Here is a 19,008-nt window from a genome sequence, read left to right as displayed (position 1 = left end):
TAGAAAAACCTGTAAATTCTCTATAAAAAAGAAACCCCTTTTGTACTGTATAAGACTAAAAGTGTTTCAACCTCAAATGTATCACATGTGCACTATTATATATCTAAACTAATCATTTAATCATATGCTACTGTTACATCACACAGCTCCATAGCTCGTTTCCTGATATAGTATAGTGTGATGAAAGTGACATTATACAGTGGTGAGCCAGGTCATAGCCCCATGGTTTAGTGTGGCTGGCAGCCTAGCTAAAGGCCAGTTTTAATGGAATAAGGAACAGCCTCCATTAACCCCAATTCAATTGGTTTAACCCCACCACAATTATTTACAATTTATTTTTCTTGGCACTGACTAAATGTTAGAACTTAGCGTCTGTAGCTGTCAGTGGTATACACCCTGCCCAAGCAGGGACCCTTCCTTCGAGTCAGGATAAGGGAGTTACACACCTAGATAACTCCTTCTCACCCCCTTGGTAGCTTGTATGAGCAGATAGGCTCAGAGCCAATGTGTAAAGTTGTTGTACATAACACACACAGTAACACAATGTAAACTCTACAAATGAACACCACACTAGTTTAGAAAAATGAAGTATCTTTATCTAAACCAAGCAAGACCAAAATGATTAAAATTCACATACACAACTCAAAATATTATTTTTAAAAGGTTTTAAGCAATTCTGTCTGTAGGAAACTATAGATGCCTGGTTTTATAACAAAGTTTCTCAAATGCGTCAAAATCTACAAGGGAAAACACCACAGAGGATGGAAGCGTTAGAAAACAGAGTGATATGTCAGTTCTTGAGTCCTTGGGAGGCGATGCCACATTTCTGCTGCATGCAGGAGAAGTGATGCATCGAATCCGGACTGTAGGCAGTAGTCATGCGTTGATTCCGGTCTGTGGGTGCTGCATCGACGAAGCGTGATGCACAAGCACAATGCATGGTAACCCAAAAAGCGCTGGATGCGCTTCGTTATTTTCTTCAATGTGGTCCCACAATTAATTGTTTCTTTTAGCCGCACAACAGGGCCTGTGTCAGAGTCGATGAGGGGGTCTCGGTCTTCGGAGACTGATGCGTCAAACTCGGCATGCGGAGGGTTCTTCTGCCACACAGGCTGTGCCTCTGGATTTTCTCCTGCACAGCGGTGCTGCGTTGAAAAGTACAGCTGCAAGAAAGGTGATGGGTTGATTTTGCGGGTTTCTTCAGTTCTTGGTAGTTCTGTGAAGCAGAAACAACCTCCAAGGGCCCAGAACTGGATTTGGCACCACAAGGCAGGTCAGACTTCCCAGCAGTGGAGTTCAAGGAAGCTGCAAGTGATGTCTTTGTGTTCCTAAGACCTCTTAACAGGAGGCAAGCTCCACATCAAGCACTTGGAGAATCTTCTTAAGCAACCCACCACAGCAAGGCAAAGGTTCAGTCCTTTCCACTGCCCACAGACAGAAGCAGCAACTGCAGGCCAATAAAGCAACACACAGCAAATGGGCAATACTCCTCCTGGCAGCTCTTCTTGGCAGGGTCCTCTTTGGCCAGAAGTAATCTAAATTTCTGGGGATTTAGGTCTAATACTTATACCCCTTTGAAGCATTTGTTCAGAAAGTCTCACTTTCTCAGTTAAATCAGTTCTGTCCTCCCTGGTCCAGCCACACTACAGGGGGTGGAGACAGCATTATGTAGGGCGGCCACAGCCTATTCAGGTGCTAGTGACAACTCCTCCCACCACTCTAGCCCAGGAGGACTCATCAGCATATGCAGGGCACACCCCAGCTCCCTTTGTGTGAGTGTCTGGAGTGAATGCACAAACAACACCTATCAGTCTAAAACCAGACTGTGAATCCACAAGCAGGCAGAGCCACACAGAATGGATAAACAAGAAAATTACCACTTTCTAAAAATGGCATTTTCAAAAACACAATGTAAAAACCATGTTTACTGAAAGATGTGTGTGACGGATCCTTTCCCCCGGTCCCCAATCCCTCACGCCCACCACCCGGATTACCTCCTCTCCGGAACTGTCCCTTCCCGGATTCCCGATTCCGAAGGATCTCCAAAGCGTCCGTGACAACGGAATCCCCACCCCTCTCTCTCTTTCAGGGTCCAATCAGGAGTGACGACGGAGCGGAAGGAGTCGCCCGATGCCCCGGAAGTCCCGCCTACCTACAACCAGACGCCCACAGAAAAAGCGGATCCGAAGAGACTGGAGGAGTCGAAAGATCGTGGCAGGAACTCTCGGCTGGCGAGCACGTGGAGAACGAAGACGGAAGTGGAGAACTCGAGGAGTGGTCAGAAGAGTGGTGGAGTCCCACGGAGGAAGCTGGAGAGCGGCCGTAACTCGGAGGAGAGTTACGGCGGAGCGCGTGAGTACCTTCCACCATACCCTCAGTCTGTTAGAGTACTCTATGTACCCATATAATCTACCCTTATATATAGCCTCTCTCTCTTCACCATCCCGTCCCGCCACCTTGTAACTTATGTACAGCACCCTACACCGTGTACAGACCCTGTTCTCACGAACCTTCAGAGCACTCTTCCTTTACCAACCCCTGCCTTTCCCCCTCTTACCCTTTCCCCACACAGTCTGCTTACTCCTCTTCACCTTGTGGTAACGGGGCCAGCGTCTTCATCTGAGTCCCAGCAGGACTAACGGTTCCTCTTTCTTTCTCTTCCGGTCCTCCGAGGAACTTCCACACTGTCTAGGGTCGCCGATTACAACCAAGAACGGAGACGTCCCTGAAACACCGACCCCGACGACCCGACCGCGACGAGGAGTTCTTCCACAGCTACATCAAAACCCTACACCTGTGTAAACAGAACTTCTGTTCAATAAAACAACACTATAGCCCACTATATCTGGCCTCCTCGTCTGACTTTCCGGCCCGCAATACCCACACGCCGACAGGTGGTGTCAGAAGTGGGATCAGCTGGAGACATGGAGGCCGTACTGCAAAGGATGGCTACCTCCCAAGAACAATTAGGGACATTGATGGAACGCTTCCTGAAAACCGCCGAAAACGATCGTGGGCAACTCCACGATGTCCTGAAAGGCCAGGGAGACACCCACGAACAAGCCATGGGAAAATTGACCACCGCCCTCGAGCAACAGAGACCCACAACCTCATTACCCTCGGTGGTCCTCCAGAAGTTCGTGCCGGGAGAAGATCCGGATTTCTTCTTTACGAATTTTGAAAGGTTAGCCCAGGCTGCGTCATGGCCTGTAGACCGTTGGGGCCATTACCTGGGCCCTTTACTGACTGGTGATTTACAAGCCGCTTACCAACAAGCCAACGTGCAAGGCACCACTCCGTATGCGGATATCAAAACGTGCATATTGGAACGATTGGGCATCGACGCAGAGGCCTACCGGGTGAGGTTACGTCAGGTCAAAGAAAGACCACAAGAGACTCCTCGAGCACTATCGTTCCGAATCAAGGATCTGACATCTCGGTGGCTGAAACCCGAAACGTCCACCAAGGAAGAGATCCTGGAAAAGATCCACCTAGAACAATTTCTCTCGTCTCTACACCCCGGTACCCAAAGGTGGGTACGTCAACATGCCCGTCTCACCTTGGATACCGCCGTGGAAATAGCCAGTGCCTACAGTCGAGCACAGGAGACCCCACGAGGCAAGGAGGAACATCCCCAGAAACCTCCTCTCACCACCGGCATCAGACCTCTCCGCCCTCTTCTACCTAAAAGTCCCGGGATGACCCATTTGTTTCCCACACCGGTGCCTACGCGACCTACCAACCCTGGACCCCAATGTTACGGGTGCGGAGGTTTTGGTCACATCGCTCGCATGTGTCCCCACAAAGAAGAACCCATGGAGATTGGTCTGGCCAGGAACTACGTTTGTTCCGTACCCGGTTCTGAACCACCCTCCTTCCACCGACCCGTAACCATAAATGGACAAACCCTCACAGCGTTGGCAGACTCTGGATGTCGACAGAGTGTTCTCCGACCCCAGGCCCTGCAGACACCCGCCGAACCTCCCTCTGGAACGGTTGCCATTCAATGTGTGCACGGCGATACGAGAAGATATCCCACCACCCAAGTCCAAGTCCAACATCCAAAGGATCCGGGAACCACCCTCACCGTAGGACTTATTCCCTCTCTTCCCGAAGAAGCCATTTTGGGGAGTGACTATCCCGGATTACCCGGACTTCTTCAGGATTCAACGGATTCCCTCAACCAATGGTGGGAAGAAGCACCCTTTCCTCAGGGGCCATCCTCTCCAACAACACAACCCAAGCTCCTGAAAACCAAAGCACAGAAAAAGAAGGAGAAAAGGGACTATGTCGACGTCTTCCCAGCGATCCCGGACGAACATCCATGGCAGACAGACCAAGAATTTCGAGCAGCCCAACAAGAAGACCCCGTTCTGCAGGAAGCCTGGGCTAAGGCGTTGGAAAACGAGGATCCTCTTACCGTAGGTCCCTACTTCTTCAAGAAACAGGGGTTGTTATACCGAAAGGGAGGGGCCCAGCAAAAGGCCCAACTGTTGATCCCCGGCCCTTTCCGCGAGAAGGTCCTGTTTCTCGCACATAGCCATCTGCTGGGCGGACATTTTGGTGACGAAAAAACCAGCCAAACCATTCTAGAGAGATTCTACTGGCCCGGGGTCCACCAACAAGTAAAAACATACTGCCGGGAGTGCCCGGTGTGTCAAAAAAACAGTAGATATCGACCCCCTCGGGTACCTCTACAACCTCTCCCTATCATTGACATCCCGTTTAGTAGAGTAGGGATGGACCTCATAGGCCCCTTGTTGCCCTCTCGTAGCGGCTGTCGATATGCCCTGGTCCTCGTAGACTACGCCACACGCTTCCCGGAAGCTTTGCCCTTACGACAACCCACTACCCAGAACATAGCGAAAGCCCTCATCTCCGTATTTTCCCGAGTAGGATTTCCCCGAGAGATCCTAACCGATCAGGGCACCCCCTTTGTATCAGCCTTAATGAAACAGGTTTGTTCACAACTAGGTATCAAACAAATCCGGACCTCGGCTTACCACCCCCAGACCGACGGGCTGGTGGAGCGCTACAATGCCACCTTGAAACAAACACTGAAGAAGTTACTGGGGTTAGAAGCCAAAAGATGGGAAGATATGTTGCCCCTAGCGTTGTTCGCTATACGTTGCAAAACCCAGAGTAGTACAGGCTATTCACCATATGAGTTGCTATATGGCCGGCCACCACGTACCCTGTTAGATATGGCCCAGGAAGCCTGGGAAGCCGAGCCTAACCGCACTCGGCCCCTCCCTGAGTATATATCCAACCTACAAACCCACTTGGCAATGATGAGAGACATCGTCCACCAAAACCTGGAAAATGCCCAGAATAAACAGAAAGTACAGTATGACAAGGGGACAAAAACCCGGAACTTTGCCATCGGGGATTTGGTACTGTTGATGATGCCATCCTCTGATCACAAACTCCTAGGGCAGTGGCAGGGCCCGTATACCGTGCTTCGACAGGTAACCCCTGTCACATATGAAATAGAACTGGATCCTACACGAGGCACCAAACAGATCTTTCATGTGAATCTGCTTAAAAAATGGGAAGGCCCCCGTCCCGTCCTCTCTACCACCGTAGAACAGGTACCCCTTTCCTTTGCCCCCTGCATAGACTCGGGGCTAACACCCCAACACTGTCACGATCTCAAAAATCACCTATACCCCTTACGGCACGTGTTCTCCTCGGTACCAGGTCATACGACCATCACCGAACACACTATACCCACAATACCCGGGAAGGTGGTCAGGCAAAGGCCATACCGAGTTCCTGAAGCCCGTCGGGCGGTAATAAAAAAAGAAACCGAACTAATGCTGCAGATGGGCATAATAGAACCCTCAGTAAGCGACTGGAACTCTCCAATCGTCCTCGTTCCTAAACCCGACGGATCAGTCAGATTTTGCATTGACTTCCGGGAAGTCAACAAAATTTCATCCTTTGACACGTATCCCCTGCCGCGCGTCGACGAGATGATCGAACGCATAGGGAATGCGCAATTCATCTCCACGCTAGACCTCTGTAAAGGGTATTGGCAGATACCCCTCAGGCAAGAGGACAGAAAGAAAACAGCGTTTTCTACCCCTGAGGGGTTGTATCAGTTCCTTGTTCTCCCGTTCGGCCTTCATGGGGCCCCCGCCACCTTTCAACGAGCCATGAACCACGTCTTAAGACCCCACACCCAGTACGCGGGGGCATACCTAGACGACATAATCATCTATAGTGATAGCTGGGAACAACACTTGGACCACCTGTACAAGGTCATCACCTCCCTGGGGTCATATGGTTTCACAATCAATCCCGCCAAAACCACCCTGGCCGCACAAACGGTACAATATCTGGGTTACCTCCTGGGGGAGGGCCTCATCCGACCCCAATCTACCAAAACCGAAGCCATCCGTTCCCTCCCCTTCCCGAAAACGAAAAAAGACCTCCGTGCGTTCCTAGGCCTCCTAGGGTATTATCGGAGGTTTGTACCCAATTTTTCACAAAGAGCAGCCCCTCTCACAGACCTGTTAAAAAACTCTGCAGCCACGGAGACATTGCTCCAAAACCCAACACCCTTGTTATGGGAGGCCTTTTCCAACCTCAAACGTGCTTTGACCTCCGGTCCCGTGCTTGTGAGCCCTGATTATACGCGACCCTTCCTTTTGCAGACTGACGCCTCAGAACAGGGTTTGGGGGCAGTATTATCCCAAAAGGACCTGTTTGGTAACGAGAAGCCCATTCTCTACCTCAGCCGGAAGTTATTTCCCCGAGAACGCAACTACGCTGTGGTAGAAAAAGAAGCCCTGGCTATTAAGTGGGCAGTGGACAGTCTCCGCTATTACTTAGAGGGTCGTGAGTTCACTATATACACCGACCATGCCCCTCTGGAATGGATGGCCCGAAACAAAGGACATAATGACCGAGTCCTCCGCTGGTTCCTTGCCCTCCAACCCTATCGTTTCACCACAGTACACCGAAAAGGGACAGACCAAGGGAACGCGGACTACCTGTCCCGTTATCCCGTGTCCTCAACAAGTACACGAAACATTCCTAGGGGAAGGGGATGTGACGGATCCTTTCCCCCGGTCCCCAATCCCTCACGCCCACCACCCGGATTACCTCCTCTCCGGAACTGTCCCTTCCCGGATTCCCGATTCCGAAGGATCTCCAAAGCGTCCGTGACAACGGAATCCCCACCCCTCTCTCTCTTTCAGGGTCCAATCAGGAGTGACGACGGAGCGGAAGGAGTCGCCCGATGCCCCGGAAGTCCCGCCTACCTACAACCAGACGCCCACAGAAAAAGCGGATCCGAAGAGACTGGAGGAGTCGAAAGATCGTGGCAGGAACTCTCGGCTGGCGAGCACGTGGAGAACGAAGACGGAAGTGGAGAACTCGAGGAGTGGTCAGAAGAGTGGTGGAGTCCCACGGAGGAAGCTGGAGAGCGGCCGTAACTCGGAGGAGAGTTACGGCGGAGCGCGTGAGTACCTTCCACCATACCCTCAGTCTGTTAGAGTACTCTATGTACCCATATAATCTACCCTTATATATAGCCTCTCTCTCTTCACCATCCCGTCCCGCCACCTTGTAACTTATGTACAGCACCCTACACCGTGTACAGACCCTGTTCTCACGAACCTTCAGAGCACTCTTCCTTTACCAACCCCTGCCTTTCCCCCTCTTACCCTTTCCCCACACAGTCTGCTTACTCCTCTTCACCTTGTGGTAACGGGGCCAGCGTCTTCATCTGAGTCCCAGCAGGACTAACGGCTCCTCTTTCTTTCTCTTCCGGTCCTCCGAGGAACTTCCACACTGTCTAGGGTCGCCGATTACAACCAAGAACGGAGACGTCCCTGAAACACCGACCCCGACGACCCGACCGCGACGAGGAGTTCTTCCACAGCTACATCAAAACCCTACACCTGTGTAAACAGAACTTCTGTTCAATAAAACAACACTATAGCCCACTATATCTGGCCTCCTCGTCTGACTTTCCGGCCCGCAATACCCACACGCCGACAATGTGTTATTAAATTCTGAGCTCAGGAAGCCCAAACTCCAAATCTCTAGCGTTACCCAAATGAAAGTTACATTTGTACAATGTTACATGACCACTGCGATGATAGCCTTGCAATTGTGAAAAACGAAATTGGCAGTATTTCACTATCAGGACATGTAAAACACACCAGTACATGTCCTCCCTTTAACATACACTGCACCCTGTCCATGAGGGTACCTTGGGCATACATTAGGGGTGCCTTACCTGTAAGAACAAGCATTTGCAATGCAAATAGGTCTCGCATTTGTGAGTTAGAGCTATTGACGTTGTAAATGGCAATTTCTTTTTTACCTACACGTTTTATTTTTGGAGTGAATGTATGTAGTGTGCAAAATCCCTTGGAAAGGTCCTGCACTTCGTAATAAATATATTGAAAAAGACGCAGTGTGGATTGTGTCAACAATTGCTTGGCACGTACCTCATGGGTGAAGTGTCGCCACACATGCACACCGTGGTGCTTTAATAATGCGAAGCTCATTAATAAAAGTAGTGCTTACAAACTAAACAACGCGATCGGGATCGGAACATGTGAATCTGAATCCCGGATTCTCTTTCATTTTCTGGACTATTTGACTCACTATCCTGCATCTTGGTTATCGCCAAAACACTGGGAGGCAATGAAGTTTGCCAACGGGGCGGGGACAGGGGGGTTTCGGGGTACATGAAAATGTATTAATTGCCTAGTTGTCAAAAGTCGCCCGGTGCTATTAGTTAAAAGAGTGCAGATTTCATTAACATATTAAGAGTACTTTACTTGCATCTATGAGGAAATCGACATTAACTAAACAAAATGCCAGAATGCGTGTCAGTTTTCACAGGGTTTTAAACAGTACTGGTTGCTTAGTTTCATTGCATTCATTTTTGTATTTACTCTTTTACACAGCATCCAAAGTAGGTTACCTAACCCCAAAGCCCCGAGTTGTTAAATGACGCATAGAAGGGAGTCTTTTACAGTTGAGCAAATGTGTCCAAATGTAGTTTTGGTAGTGCCATGGAATGATCAGCGAATGAGGTACTCGATGAGCAGTTATTTAACTACACGTTCAAAACGTACGGTATTGTAGCTGTTGTTTGTTTGTACCCAACCACCTCTTTGAATGTGTTTATCAACACAGAGGTTCATCTACCAGACAGTGCTCACAGAGGGGCGACTAAAGCACAGAACAAAATGTATTCATTTATCCTGAGTGTGAAGGCACCCGGAAGGCTTAGGTGCCCGCCTGGAGAGGCTAGGGATCCTAGCGCTTCTACAGACTCTGCCGTGCTCCTCTGCACCAGCAGGGCACAGCTCAGAATCTGCAGCTTCTGCTAAGAATAGGTGAGGGGATGAGGTTGGGGCATGCGGGAGTTGCCGGCAGATTTCCAGGTTATTGAAAGTGATGATTCTGACGTGAGGCAATGGAGACTGACTTTGTCTGTTTGTCTGCACCAGTCTATTTTTCTACCATCTACCGGGCTCACTGTCATGTATCCATTCATCTCTCTTTGGTAGAGGTGCGCAAGCCAATATATTAATTAGCAGGTAGAGCCAGCCGGAGAAGAGCCAAGCGTAAACGAGCCAGTGGGCGAGACGTGAAAATGATCGGCATGTTAATCATACAGTAAACATGATGTAAATGTGCGATAATGTCTCTTCAGAATTCAAAAAAGTGTATTTCTTTAGCGTGTCACCTCCGTTCACAAGATTATAGCACTGAATTGAGAGGAAGTTATTAAAAGTGCTTGTTTTAAGAATGAGTTAAAACACTGCCGCTCCGCCTGCCCGACAATGCCATTTGTGAACTAAGAAGCGTCAGTTGCCATGCATACCCTGAATGTTGCCTAGAGTCTTATTATATTTAGAGTAACATTAAAATCTAGTTAATTAAACAAGAGAAGTTTTTGAATAGCACGCATCTTGAACGCGCGTATTTCAAGGTGGCAATAAAGATGAAAACTGAAGTGCCGGCAGGCAAGAAAACACGAATGAGAGGGGGGGGGAGGGGCAGGTGAGGTTGAAAAGTCACAGACTGAGGGAGGGGGCGATGGGCTGGGGAGACAGGGAAGAAAATAGTTTTAGGAGTAAAGGAGCCAATAGCCATGGAAGGATACAAATGAAGAATGAGGAGGGACTAACAAGCCTCAAACCAATCGGAAGGCAGCATTTAAGACAAAAGCCAATGGGCAGAGAGTGGGAGGAGCTTCCATGAAGCTTCCACACCACAGTATATACTGCATGCTTTGCAAAGCGATGGCAGCGCATGCACGCTGCATCGCTAGACGAGGCCTAAAAGAAAATAGTGCTAGGAGTAAAGGGGCCAATAGCCGTGGAAGGATACAAATGATGAATAAAGAGGGACTAACAAGCCTCAAACCAATCGGAAGGCAGCATTTAAGACAAAAGCCAATGGGCAGAGAGTGGGTGGAGCTTCCACGAAGCTCCCACACTAGAGTATATACTGCATGCCTCGCAAAGCGATGGCAGCGCATTCGCACTGCAACGCTAGGCGAGACCTAAAAAGGAAGGTTAGGGCCTGGCAAGTGGGTGCACTTGCCAGGTCGACAGGACAGTTAAAAACTGCGCATGCACACAATGCAGTGGCAGGTCTGAGGCACATTTGAAAGGCTACTTGTTTGGGTGGCACAATCAGTGCAGCAGGCCCACTTGCAGCATTTGATATACAGGCCCTGGGCACACACAGTGCACTTTACTAGCGACTTACCAGTAAATCAAATATGCCATTCATGGAGAACCAATCAGAATTACAATTTACACAGGGAGCACTTGCACTTTGGCACTGATCAGCAGTGGCAAAGTGCCCAGAGTACCTAAACCAGTAAAAACGAAATCCAGCACACAGTGAAACATACAGGAGGTAGAGGCAAAAAGACAGGGGAAACCATGCCAAGGGTGCCGGGTCTAACACTGAGGGAAGTTGGTTATGAAACAGAAATACCAATGCAGTTGCCTTTCTCCACTTTTTATAAAGGAACACACGCTCAATCATTCAGGAGAACGTCTTCAGCTTGAATTTGAAAAATATTATCTTTAATTTTGGGAGTAAACTCCAATGGAATTTCTTTCACTTCCCTGAACATCCACCTACCCAAATACCTTAAACTGGAATGTGCTTTGTCTTGCATAGCCTTACAAATGGTTGTAATTTGTTATTGTTGATTCGGTATTCTGACAATATATTTTTTCTAGCGAGGGTTGAACATTTTATCTAAGCTCATGTGGTGTGATGTTGTTAGGCAAATTTTGTTCACTTCAACAACCTAACACTTCATGGGACCAGCCAGGTGACTGTAGGTAAAGCCCTCCCGGCATATCTGCACACCATATTCTTTGGCACATGGATCAGACATTCTGCATCAGGAAATCCTGTGGACATGCAGGATTGATGCAGCAATTATTTCAGATGCAGGTCAAAGGTTCGTGGAGGGAGAATTGGACAAAGAGGGTAAGATTACGTGGCCATGATGATGGAAGAAGCTCAAGGGATAGCACTACAGGCAGTAACACAACCAGAGCCAAAAATGCAGAGATATTCAATATTCTGCCCATAAGTGATGTCCAGGAACAGGGGACTGAGAACTGCTGCTGGGTCAGCGGCAGTTCACCTTTTGTCCTACATGGCTATTTTGAGCAGTGGGAATGGTTTTTCACACGTATGTCAGAATATGGTGGACAAAAGCTACATAAATATCTTAGCCAAAATACCAAATTTCAACATATTCTTAAGGAGTGTATGGTCGGAAAAGGTATACTGTCTTAACGCCATATCTCTGTACCTTAAGATATAAATTGTCAAAGTACATATATGTAGAGTTAAGAGTAGGAAATATATTAATTAATTCACAATATTTTGGTTTCTATATTCTGGCTATGTTTTTACTACATGAAATTTAGAACTCCATATTCTGATGCTATACCTTTTACACAGCTTCAAAGGGGCACTGACACTTTCTCTCTCTCCTTTTAGGTCTGGCCTAAAGACAGCTTTAGCTGTATTTCTTACCTCATGGTTTGCAAAGAATTGTAATACATGCAAATGATGCTATCTTTCACCACAACACACAATATTGGACACAGGTTTAGTCCACCTCATCCATTAGATACTTTCTGTAAGAAATTAAGCTTTCTATTTAGGGGGATGAAAACCATTCTCATGCAACAACCACAGTACTTGCCAGGATGAGCCACAAAAAGTCACTAAAATAACCTGTCCTTAATTCTCTGGTAGCTTGGCACAAAAGCAGTTAGGCTTAACTTAGAGGCAATGTGTAAAGTATTTATAAAGCATGCAAACAGTAATGAAGTGAAAACACAACACGAGAAAAACAACACAACAAATGTAGTAAAAAGTATTAAAAAAATTACATCAAAACATATTATATCCAATCGTTGAACCAGCGTTATGCGTTTTTATAATTTTAAGTGAAAAATAGCACCAAAAAGATCGACGCACTTACCTCGGGCATCTAGTTGTTTGAGACCGGTGCAAAGTCAAATGTTCTGGCTGAACGCAACGGAGTGCAGTCTGGATACATGAGGTGGATTGGGCCTTGTCTTGGAGTACCTTTGGACTTGGAAGAAATTTTGAAGACAACTTCCTGAAGTTCAGCGGGGCATGGCAACTAGCGGTTTTCCGAGGAGAAATAGTCATCGTTAGGCAGCCACTGGATGGAGTCACAGTGAAGATTTCTACATTTTACTTTGTCCCTTGTTTTGAAGTCGAAACTCTCCAGTGGGATGAAGCTGCAGGTTGTACCCAATGAGAGTTCCACGAGGCAGGATACCCTTCCCAAGAGGTCCTGCTGAACAGGATTTGCTGCTGCGTAGAACATCATACTGGGAGCTACTGCAAAGTCAGGCCGACAGGCAATGCACTTCGGGTGGATCGACGAGCAGGTAGGTCCCGGTCTCCTGTCATTTCTCATGCCATTTTTGTGAGCAGCAAAGCAGGCCTCACGCAGCAGGTCAGTCCTCTGAGAAGGCAAGCTTCAAGCAGCAGGGCAGTCCTTTGGTAGCAACAGGGCAGTCCTCTGAGGTACAAAGCCGGCCTCAAGCAGCAGGACAGTCCTCTGAAGTACAAAGCAGACATTCAGGGGAATCCTCTGCAGGTCAAGGTGTGTACGTAGGAGTTGGCCGGAGGGTGTTTGAAGTGGGAGAAACATCTAGTCTATATCCCCCGATCTAGTTCTGTAAAGGGTGGAAACAGCTTGGTGTCAAGTTACTTTGTGAGTGTGCTGGAGGCAGCCCATTGAAATTGTAAGTGGGGCAGGCAACAGCTCTGACCCACACATTCTGGCAGGACAGTCCATTCTGCCAGCAGCTAGTCTCCCTTTGTCTCACTGTCTGGGAGGAATACACAAAGGCCTTCTGCCAACTATTCACAGTCATGTGACCAAAGACACAGGCTGCAGGCAGCAAATGGTTAAGACAAGACAATGTCAACTTTCTAAATGTGGCATTTTCAGAATTGTGACTTAAAATCTGACTTTACAATTAAAGAGGATTTTAAATTAGAATTCTTTGGAGACCAAACATGATATTTCTACCTGTTCGCAATTAAAAGATAGACCTTATTGTCGTGAATGAGTCAGAGTGTCAGCAATATTTAACAACAAGCCACTAACCTGAGCCGGCCAGCAGGAACGATGTGCACGTTGACTATCCCCCTTCTTCCCCCTTCTGCTACCACTCACCCAGGAAGAAAAACCTAAGTAGTGCGATGGAGCAGTCTGGAGAAAAAGGGGAGGGAAAGGGATATTGGCTGACGTGGAGGTACAGGTGAAACCCTGGGAGATTGCAGATCAGGGATTTGCTCAAGGAGGTTTCCTGGGCTGGGCACTACGAACAAGAAAACAGGAAGCTGGTAACAAGGCACATTAACGAGATACACAGAAGTCTGCACACGCTAAGCCCACTAACTTGTACTCACTGTTTATGTTCGTTAGTTCTAGCAGTGTATAGGAAGAGGTATACAGCCGCTTCTATTGTCAGTATCCTCTTTCCGTTCCAAGCCCCAAGGAACCACTAACGTGGTAAACCAACAGTTAGTAAGTAAATAAAACAAGGAAAGCTACTGAATACTCTCAGTAGCGAGAAGTGTAGGAGAGAGGACAAGGGAGGGCACTCCGGCCCCCTACAATCCTGCGTCTTGCCCCTCTCGGCGCTGTTACATTCACAGCTCCGTTTGGAATAACGCTCCCAAATGCGCTCCACCGCTGTTCCTTCACAGCGCGAGCACCCAAGGCGAAGAGGAACTTCGGTATTCCCTCCCCGCCACAATACGGGTTACCTGTAGGTGTCTTGGAGCCACAGGTGTCTGCCGGTGTCCTATGCGTTTCCTTTCTTCGGCAGCAGTCTTGAGGAAACAAAACGGATGTCCACTGCGTACTTAGTCGGCAGCAAGTCTCGGGAAAGTAGCTGTCCTGGTTTCTCGGTGTTTACCTCGGCGGAGGTCGGAACGCTCACTAGGCGCCCCCAGCTGATTCTCCTCGACAGTAAAACCGGAACTGGGCTCAAAATTGTCAAGTGCCTCCTCTAGGAGGAGGCGGTGTATTATGGAGTCTGTTGACTCTGACTAGGACGACACGAGTCCTTCCGACTCGCCCCAGGGTTTTCTGGGTAGTGTAGTTTTCCGTCCTATTCCGGGTGACCGCAACACTTATTTAATGTAGTAAGGTAATCCAATGTTATTCTGTGGTAGAGGGTGGCCTCACAGTAGTGAAAAATGAGTTTGAGAGTTTTTCACTACAGGGGCTTGTAACACTTAAAACCACATATCCTACCTTTGAAATACAGTGCACCCTGACCCATGGGCTGTTTAGGGCCTACAATGGGGTGACTTGTATGTATTAAAAAGGGAGGTTTAGTCCTGGCAAAAGGTTTCTTTTAGAATGTTAAATTGTCAGTTTAAAACGTCAAACAGGCTGCAATGGCAGGCCGGAGCCCTGTTTTCAAAGACTATGTACATGGGTGGCACAATATGTGCTGCAGGTCCACTGGTAGCGTTAATTTACAGGCCATGGATACACGTAGTGTCACTTTACTAGGGACATATCAGTAAATTAAATGTACTAATTGAGTCAAAGCCAATTTTACCATGTTAAATGGAGAGAGTACAAGCACTTTAACACTGGTTAACAGGGGTAAAGTGCATGGAATACTAATGCCAACAAATCTGAATTTCAGAAAACAGCAGGGTAGAAGGCAAAAAGTTTGGGGGAAGACCACACCAAAGGCAGTCAGTTCTAACACCTTCAGTTTGAATGGCTCCTTTTTTTGTGCACAGGTTTACACCAATCTAAATAATAGGCACCACATTTTTAACATTTGAAGAAACTTGTATTTACCAATGACTGCTAATACACATGTATATTAGGGTGTCATCAATTACATAAATAAAAATGAAGACATTTATTGAAATTTATAATACAGACTTATTATAAACCCTTTTGACATATTTATTTCTCACATGGAAAAGAAGCCTTTAAATAGCAAAAGTGTGTATGCAAATTGATATATTGATGAAAAACACCCTCAGCTTTGTAAAGGTGATTTGAAGCACTTACACCTGACATGAGAGGTTCAGGTAGTAGCCATGTGGAGTACTGCAGCATTGTGAAATAATTTCAAAGCTTTGGCATCTGACTCTAGAGAGACCTCCAGGAATTAGCTCAGTTACTGCAAGTTTGTGGAGCCTTCAATTGGATTTGACTTGAGAGGAACGCCTAGAAACCACTTGGAAGTACTGTAGGTTTGTGAAACCATATTGAGGATTTTGCATATGACCTTGAGATGGACTGCTAGTAACAACTTGAGGCACTGCAGGTTTGTGAATGTCTTGCCAGTCTCAAGAAAACCCCATATTAAAACACACCACACAGTTGCACACAAATAAAATAACCTCTAATCAAATATTGTTATTGCTTGCCTTGTTTCACTTACTTGACATTTTGCTTCTCCCCGCCACAGCATTGGGCAGTGGGCTTTAATATTAGCAACTGCGAATATTAGCACACATGTAAAGTGCTAATCTGAAACCAGTTTGCTACAAGTCGTTTAAAAGCATTTGAATATACTTGTGACTGCCAGCATATTGGTATTCTAGGATGTCATCACAAGTGCTCCATAGTATTAAAGGCTTTACTTTAGAGGCCAACTTCATGTTTTACGCAAAAATCATAAACAAATATATACATTTCTGGGACTTTTCACTCATACATCTTTATCCTTTGGGCTGCTCAGTTGTCACTCAAATTATGCTCCCTACAACCACAGCACATATATTAAGTCAATCAATGAGTCAGTCCACTTCAGTCATTGGATAACTTCACTTTGACTGCATTATGCTTGTGCACATGTATACATACACCTAAAACATAACCTCCCCCTTTATATATTTAAAGACACTTCAAATGACTAATTAATGCTAGTATCTTTTGCTACTATAGTGTCACCACTTAGATAAAAAATAGTTTCAGTTTGCCTGGTGGTGTCAACCACTACATTTTCACATCAAGTATCGCATCCTCATTTAACATCCTTAGGTACTCTGCATTCAGTTTAGTTTTCTTCCACTTATTACATTCTTGTCACTATATGTGGAAACTAATGCATTTAATATAAATGAATGCCAATTTCTTCTAAATCACACCCCATTGTTGCCATCTCTTGGTTTTTGTGACATTAAGAACCACTTTCAGTTTGATTGTGCATTCCTGAATATTGTAGGTTTTAATCAGGAGAAGTTTACATTTTTTTCTAACTGTAATAAAAAAAAAGGTTATCTTTTGTATCCTAATTCACTAAAGACCTTTTGTAATTCTGGGGAAACTTTCAAACCAAGCAGCCTTCAATTTTATATTTAATATTTTTTCATTATGTTACTAGAAACCCCACTTGTAATGTATTCTCCATGAATGGTAAATCATTAAAGTCAGTTTGTAGCCCTTGTTCCTTATGTAATGTAATGTTAGGTTGATTTGTATGGCACAATGTCCTGGCGCTTTTGCCCTCTCTTCTAATGGATGAGCAAAGCACAATGTGATTTTAACAATAAATCTTCCCTCTTATTGTGGTCTAAACTGTATTTGTACTTGAAAAAGTTAAACATCCTTGAATAACTCCCACCCACAGCTTAGAAGTTTTGTTCTTCATTCTTTTATTGTTTCTTTTTCTCTCAACACATACTATTATCCAACTTCTCCTTCCACTTCTCTCCTACTTTCTTACTCTCTCTATTTTCTCACTCTCTCTATTTTCTCTCTATGGAGCTCAGCCTTTATATTTGACCATCTTCTGTCTATACCTTCTTTTGGCGCTATGCAATTATATATAGTGCTTATTTTTAATGTACTAACAACATCTTTCAGTTGCAAAAATTGTTAGCTGTTCAGCGCTTGTAAATGTGTTACGTCTAACTCCTTCTGTATTGTCATTTGCTGACTCTCTCCAATAAAAACGTCTTGAAATACATACAATAGTTGGCAGCTTAACATTCAAAAGAGCTGCAGGTAGAAAGTCAAACTCGTGCTAACATGCTTTCAAAAACACTAAATTATGACCCACGGACTGATCTCAAAATAAATGAACTAGTTATTCTCTATTATTTTTTCATTCATGACAAAATACTATACTGGTTACACACTTGCAATATGTTTTTATAAATACTATCTTCTTTGGTAAAATAACTTAATGTCATGCTTTACAAGCTGGGGTGCTTAATATATCAAATATACAAAAAAAGATGTTGTTAATTGTAAAGGAAAGACCAAAAACGCCATGTTGGGTTTGTCATGACACTAATAAATCAGCCACCTTTTGGTCTCATACTGTTTGCTGTCATTAAGACGTTCTAATGACTTCACAGACTTATAATTTGCATCATCATGCTACTTTTCCCTAGTTATAGCATAACACTACACACCTGGCAACTCACCATATCAAATTATTTAGACTTGGGAATAATATCAATTTAAAAAGAAACACGTTTCACAGTATTCATGTTCATACATAATGTAAAATATCACATATGGTGTCTTCATTGTGTTACTTGTAGATATGTGTTTATTAGTAATGAAATATTAATTAGACATTTTTTAAATGTGATGAACTTTGTAATGTTTTAATACACGGTACAAATAAAAACTATTAACGGTTGTTTGCGCATGGACATATTTATAGAACATTATAGTAACAAGTATATGAACTATTGTAGTAGATGTAAAAAGAAGTATTCGTTGCAGCAGAACTCGTGATCCGTACGGGCAAGTCAGAGGGATGATTTGGGGGATGTATTCTAAAAAAACGCACATATTCGATTCAGATAAACATTAATTGTGCTCAGGGTCGTACAATCCGTATGAAGCAGATATTAAATACTACCAAACCTGAAATAACATATTCTTATAATAATCATCAGGTGCTTTCTAACCAGTAGTCAGTCAACAGTGGTGAGGTCATTTTGTCACTGCTCCAAGCAAATAATAAAATATATTCTTTTAAAGCAATAAAACGGTATGTAAGCAATTTTGATTAAGCCATAGAAGATTAAGTGGCCTAGTCACAGATTAATTTTAGAGTAGTAAAATAGTACTACTACAGTACTCTTTTACGTGCAGTTACACACCTCAAAACATCTAAAATGGAAATATTAAATTAGTGTTATTGCACAGTTAGTAGAAATAGATAGAAATGTGCCATTTTGGAAGTTTTACTAGCTGGGCGTTGGATGTTTTGGTGCCTGTTAAAAAAAAAAAAAAGCATGTTAGACTGCTTCCCTAAGAGTACTCCTGCAGCTCTACTTCCAGTGCTCATACATGCTTATGGTAAATGACTCCATTGGCATTTGACAGGCCCAAAAGCTGTTCTATGAAGAGGCATGAGATGCTAAATTGCTTCTTTTTATAGGTGTGGCTACTAGATTGCACCACTACAATAATGATGAATAGTTCCTTTATAAAGCAAT

General features: G+C 45.3%; 2 protein-coding genes across 6 annotated transcripts in view; both read left to right on the top strand.

Annotated features, from left to right (window-relative positions):
• Positions 1–19,008, top strand: part of CDK14 (cyclin dependent kinase 14) — a 2,110,677-nt gene that overhangs the window by 960,861 nt on the left and 1,130,808 nt on the right. The gene's annotated exons all lie outside the window — the stretch shown is intronic.
• Positions 1,953–7,988, top strand: LOC146789331 (uncharacterized). The gene is made up of 2 exons (XM_085631148.1): positions 1,953–4,421; positions 7,206–7,988. Exons 1-2 carry the CDS (start codon positions 2,925–2,927, stop codon positions 7,440–7,442), a joined length of 1,734 nt encoding a protein of 577 aa, XP_085487274.1. The 5' UTR covers positions 1,953–2,924; the 3' UTR covers positions 7,443–7,988.

The sequence above is a fragment of the Triturus cristatus genome, chromosome 10, assembly GCF_964204655.1.
Source record: "Triturus cristatus chromosome 10, aTriCri1.1, whole genome shotgun sequence".
Taxonomy (NCBI): domain Eukaryota; kingdom Metazoa; phylum Chordata; class Amphibia; order Caudata; family Salamandridae; genus Triturus; species Triturus cristatus.
Note: the sequence above shows the minus strand (reverse complement) of the source record. Positions and strands in the feature narration are given on the sequence as shown.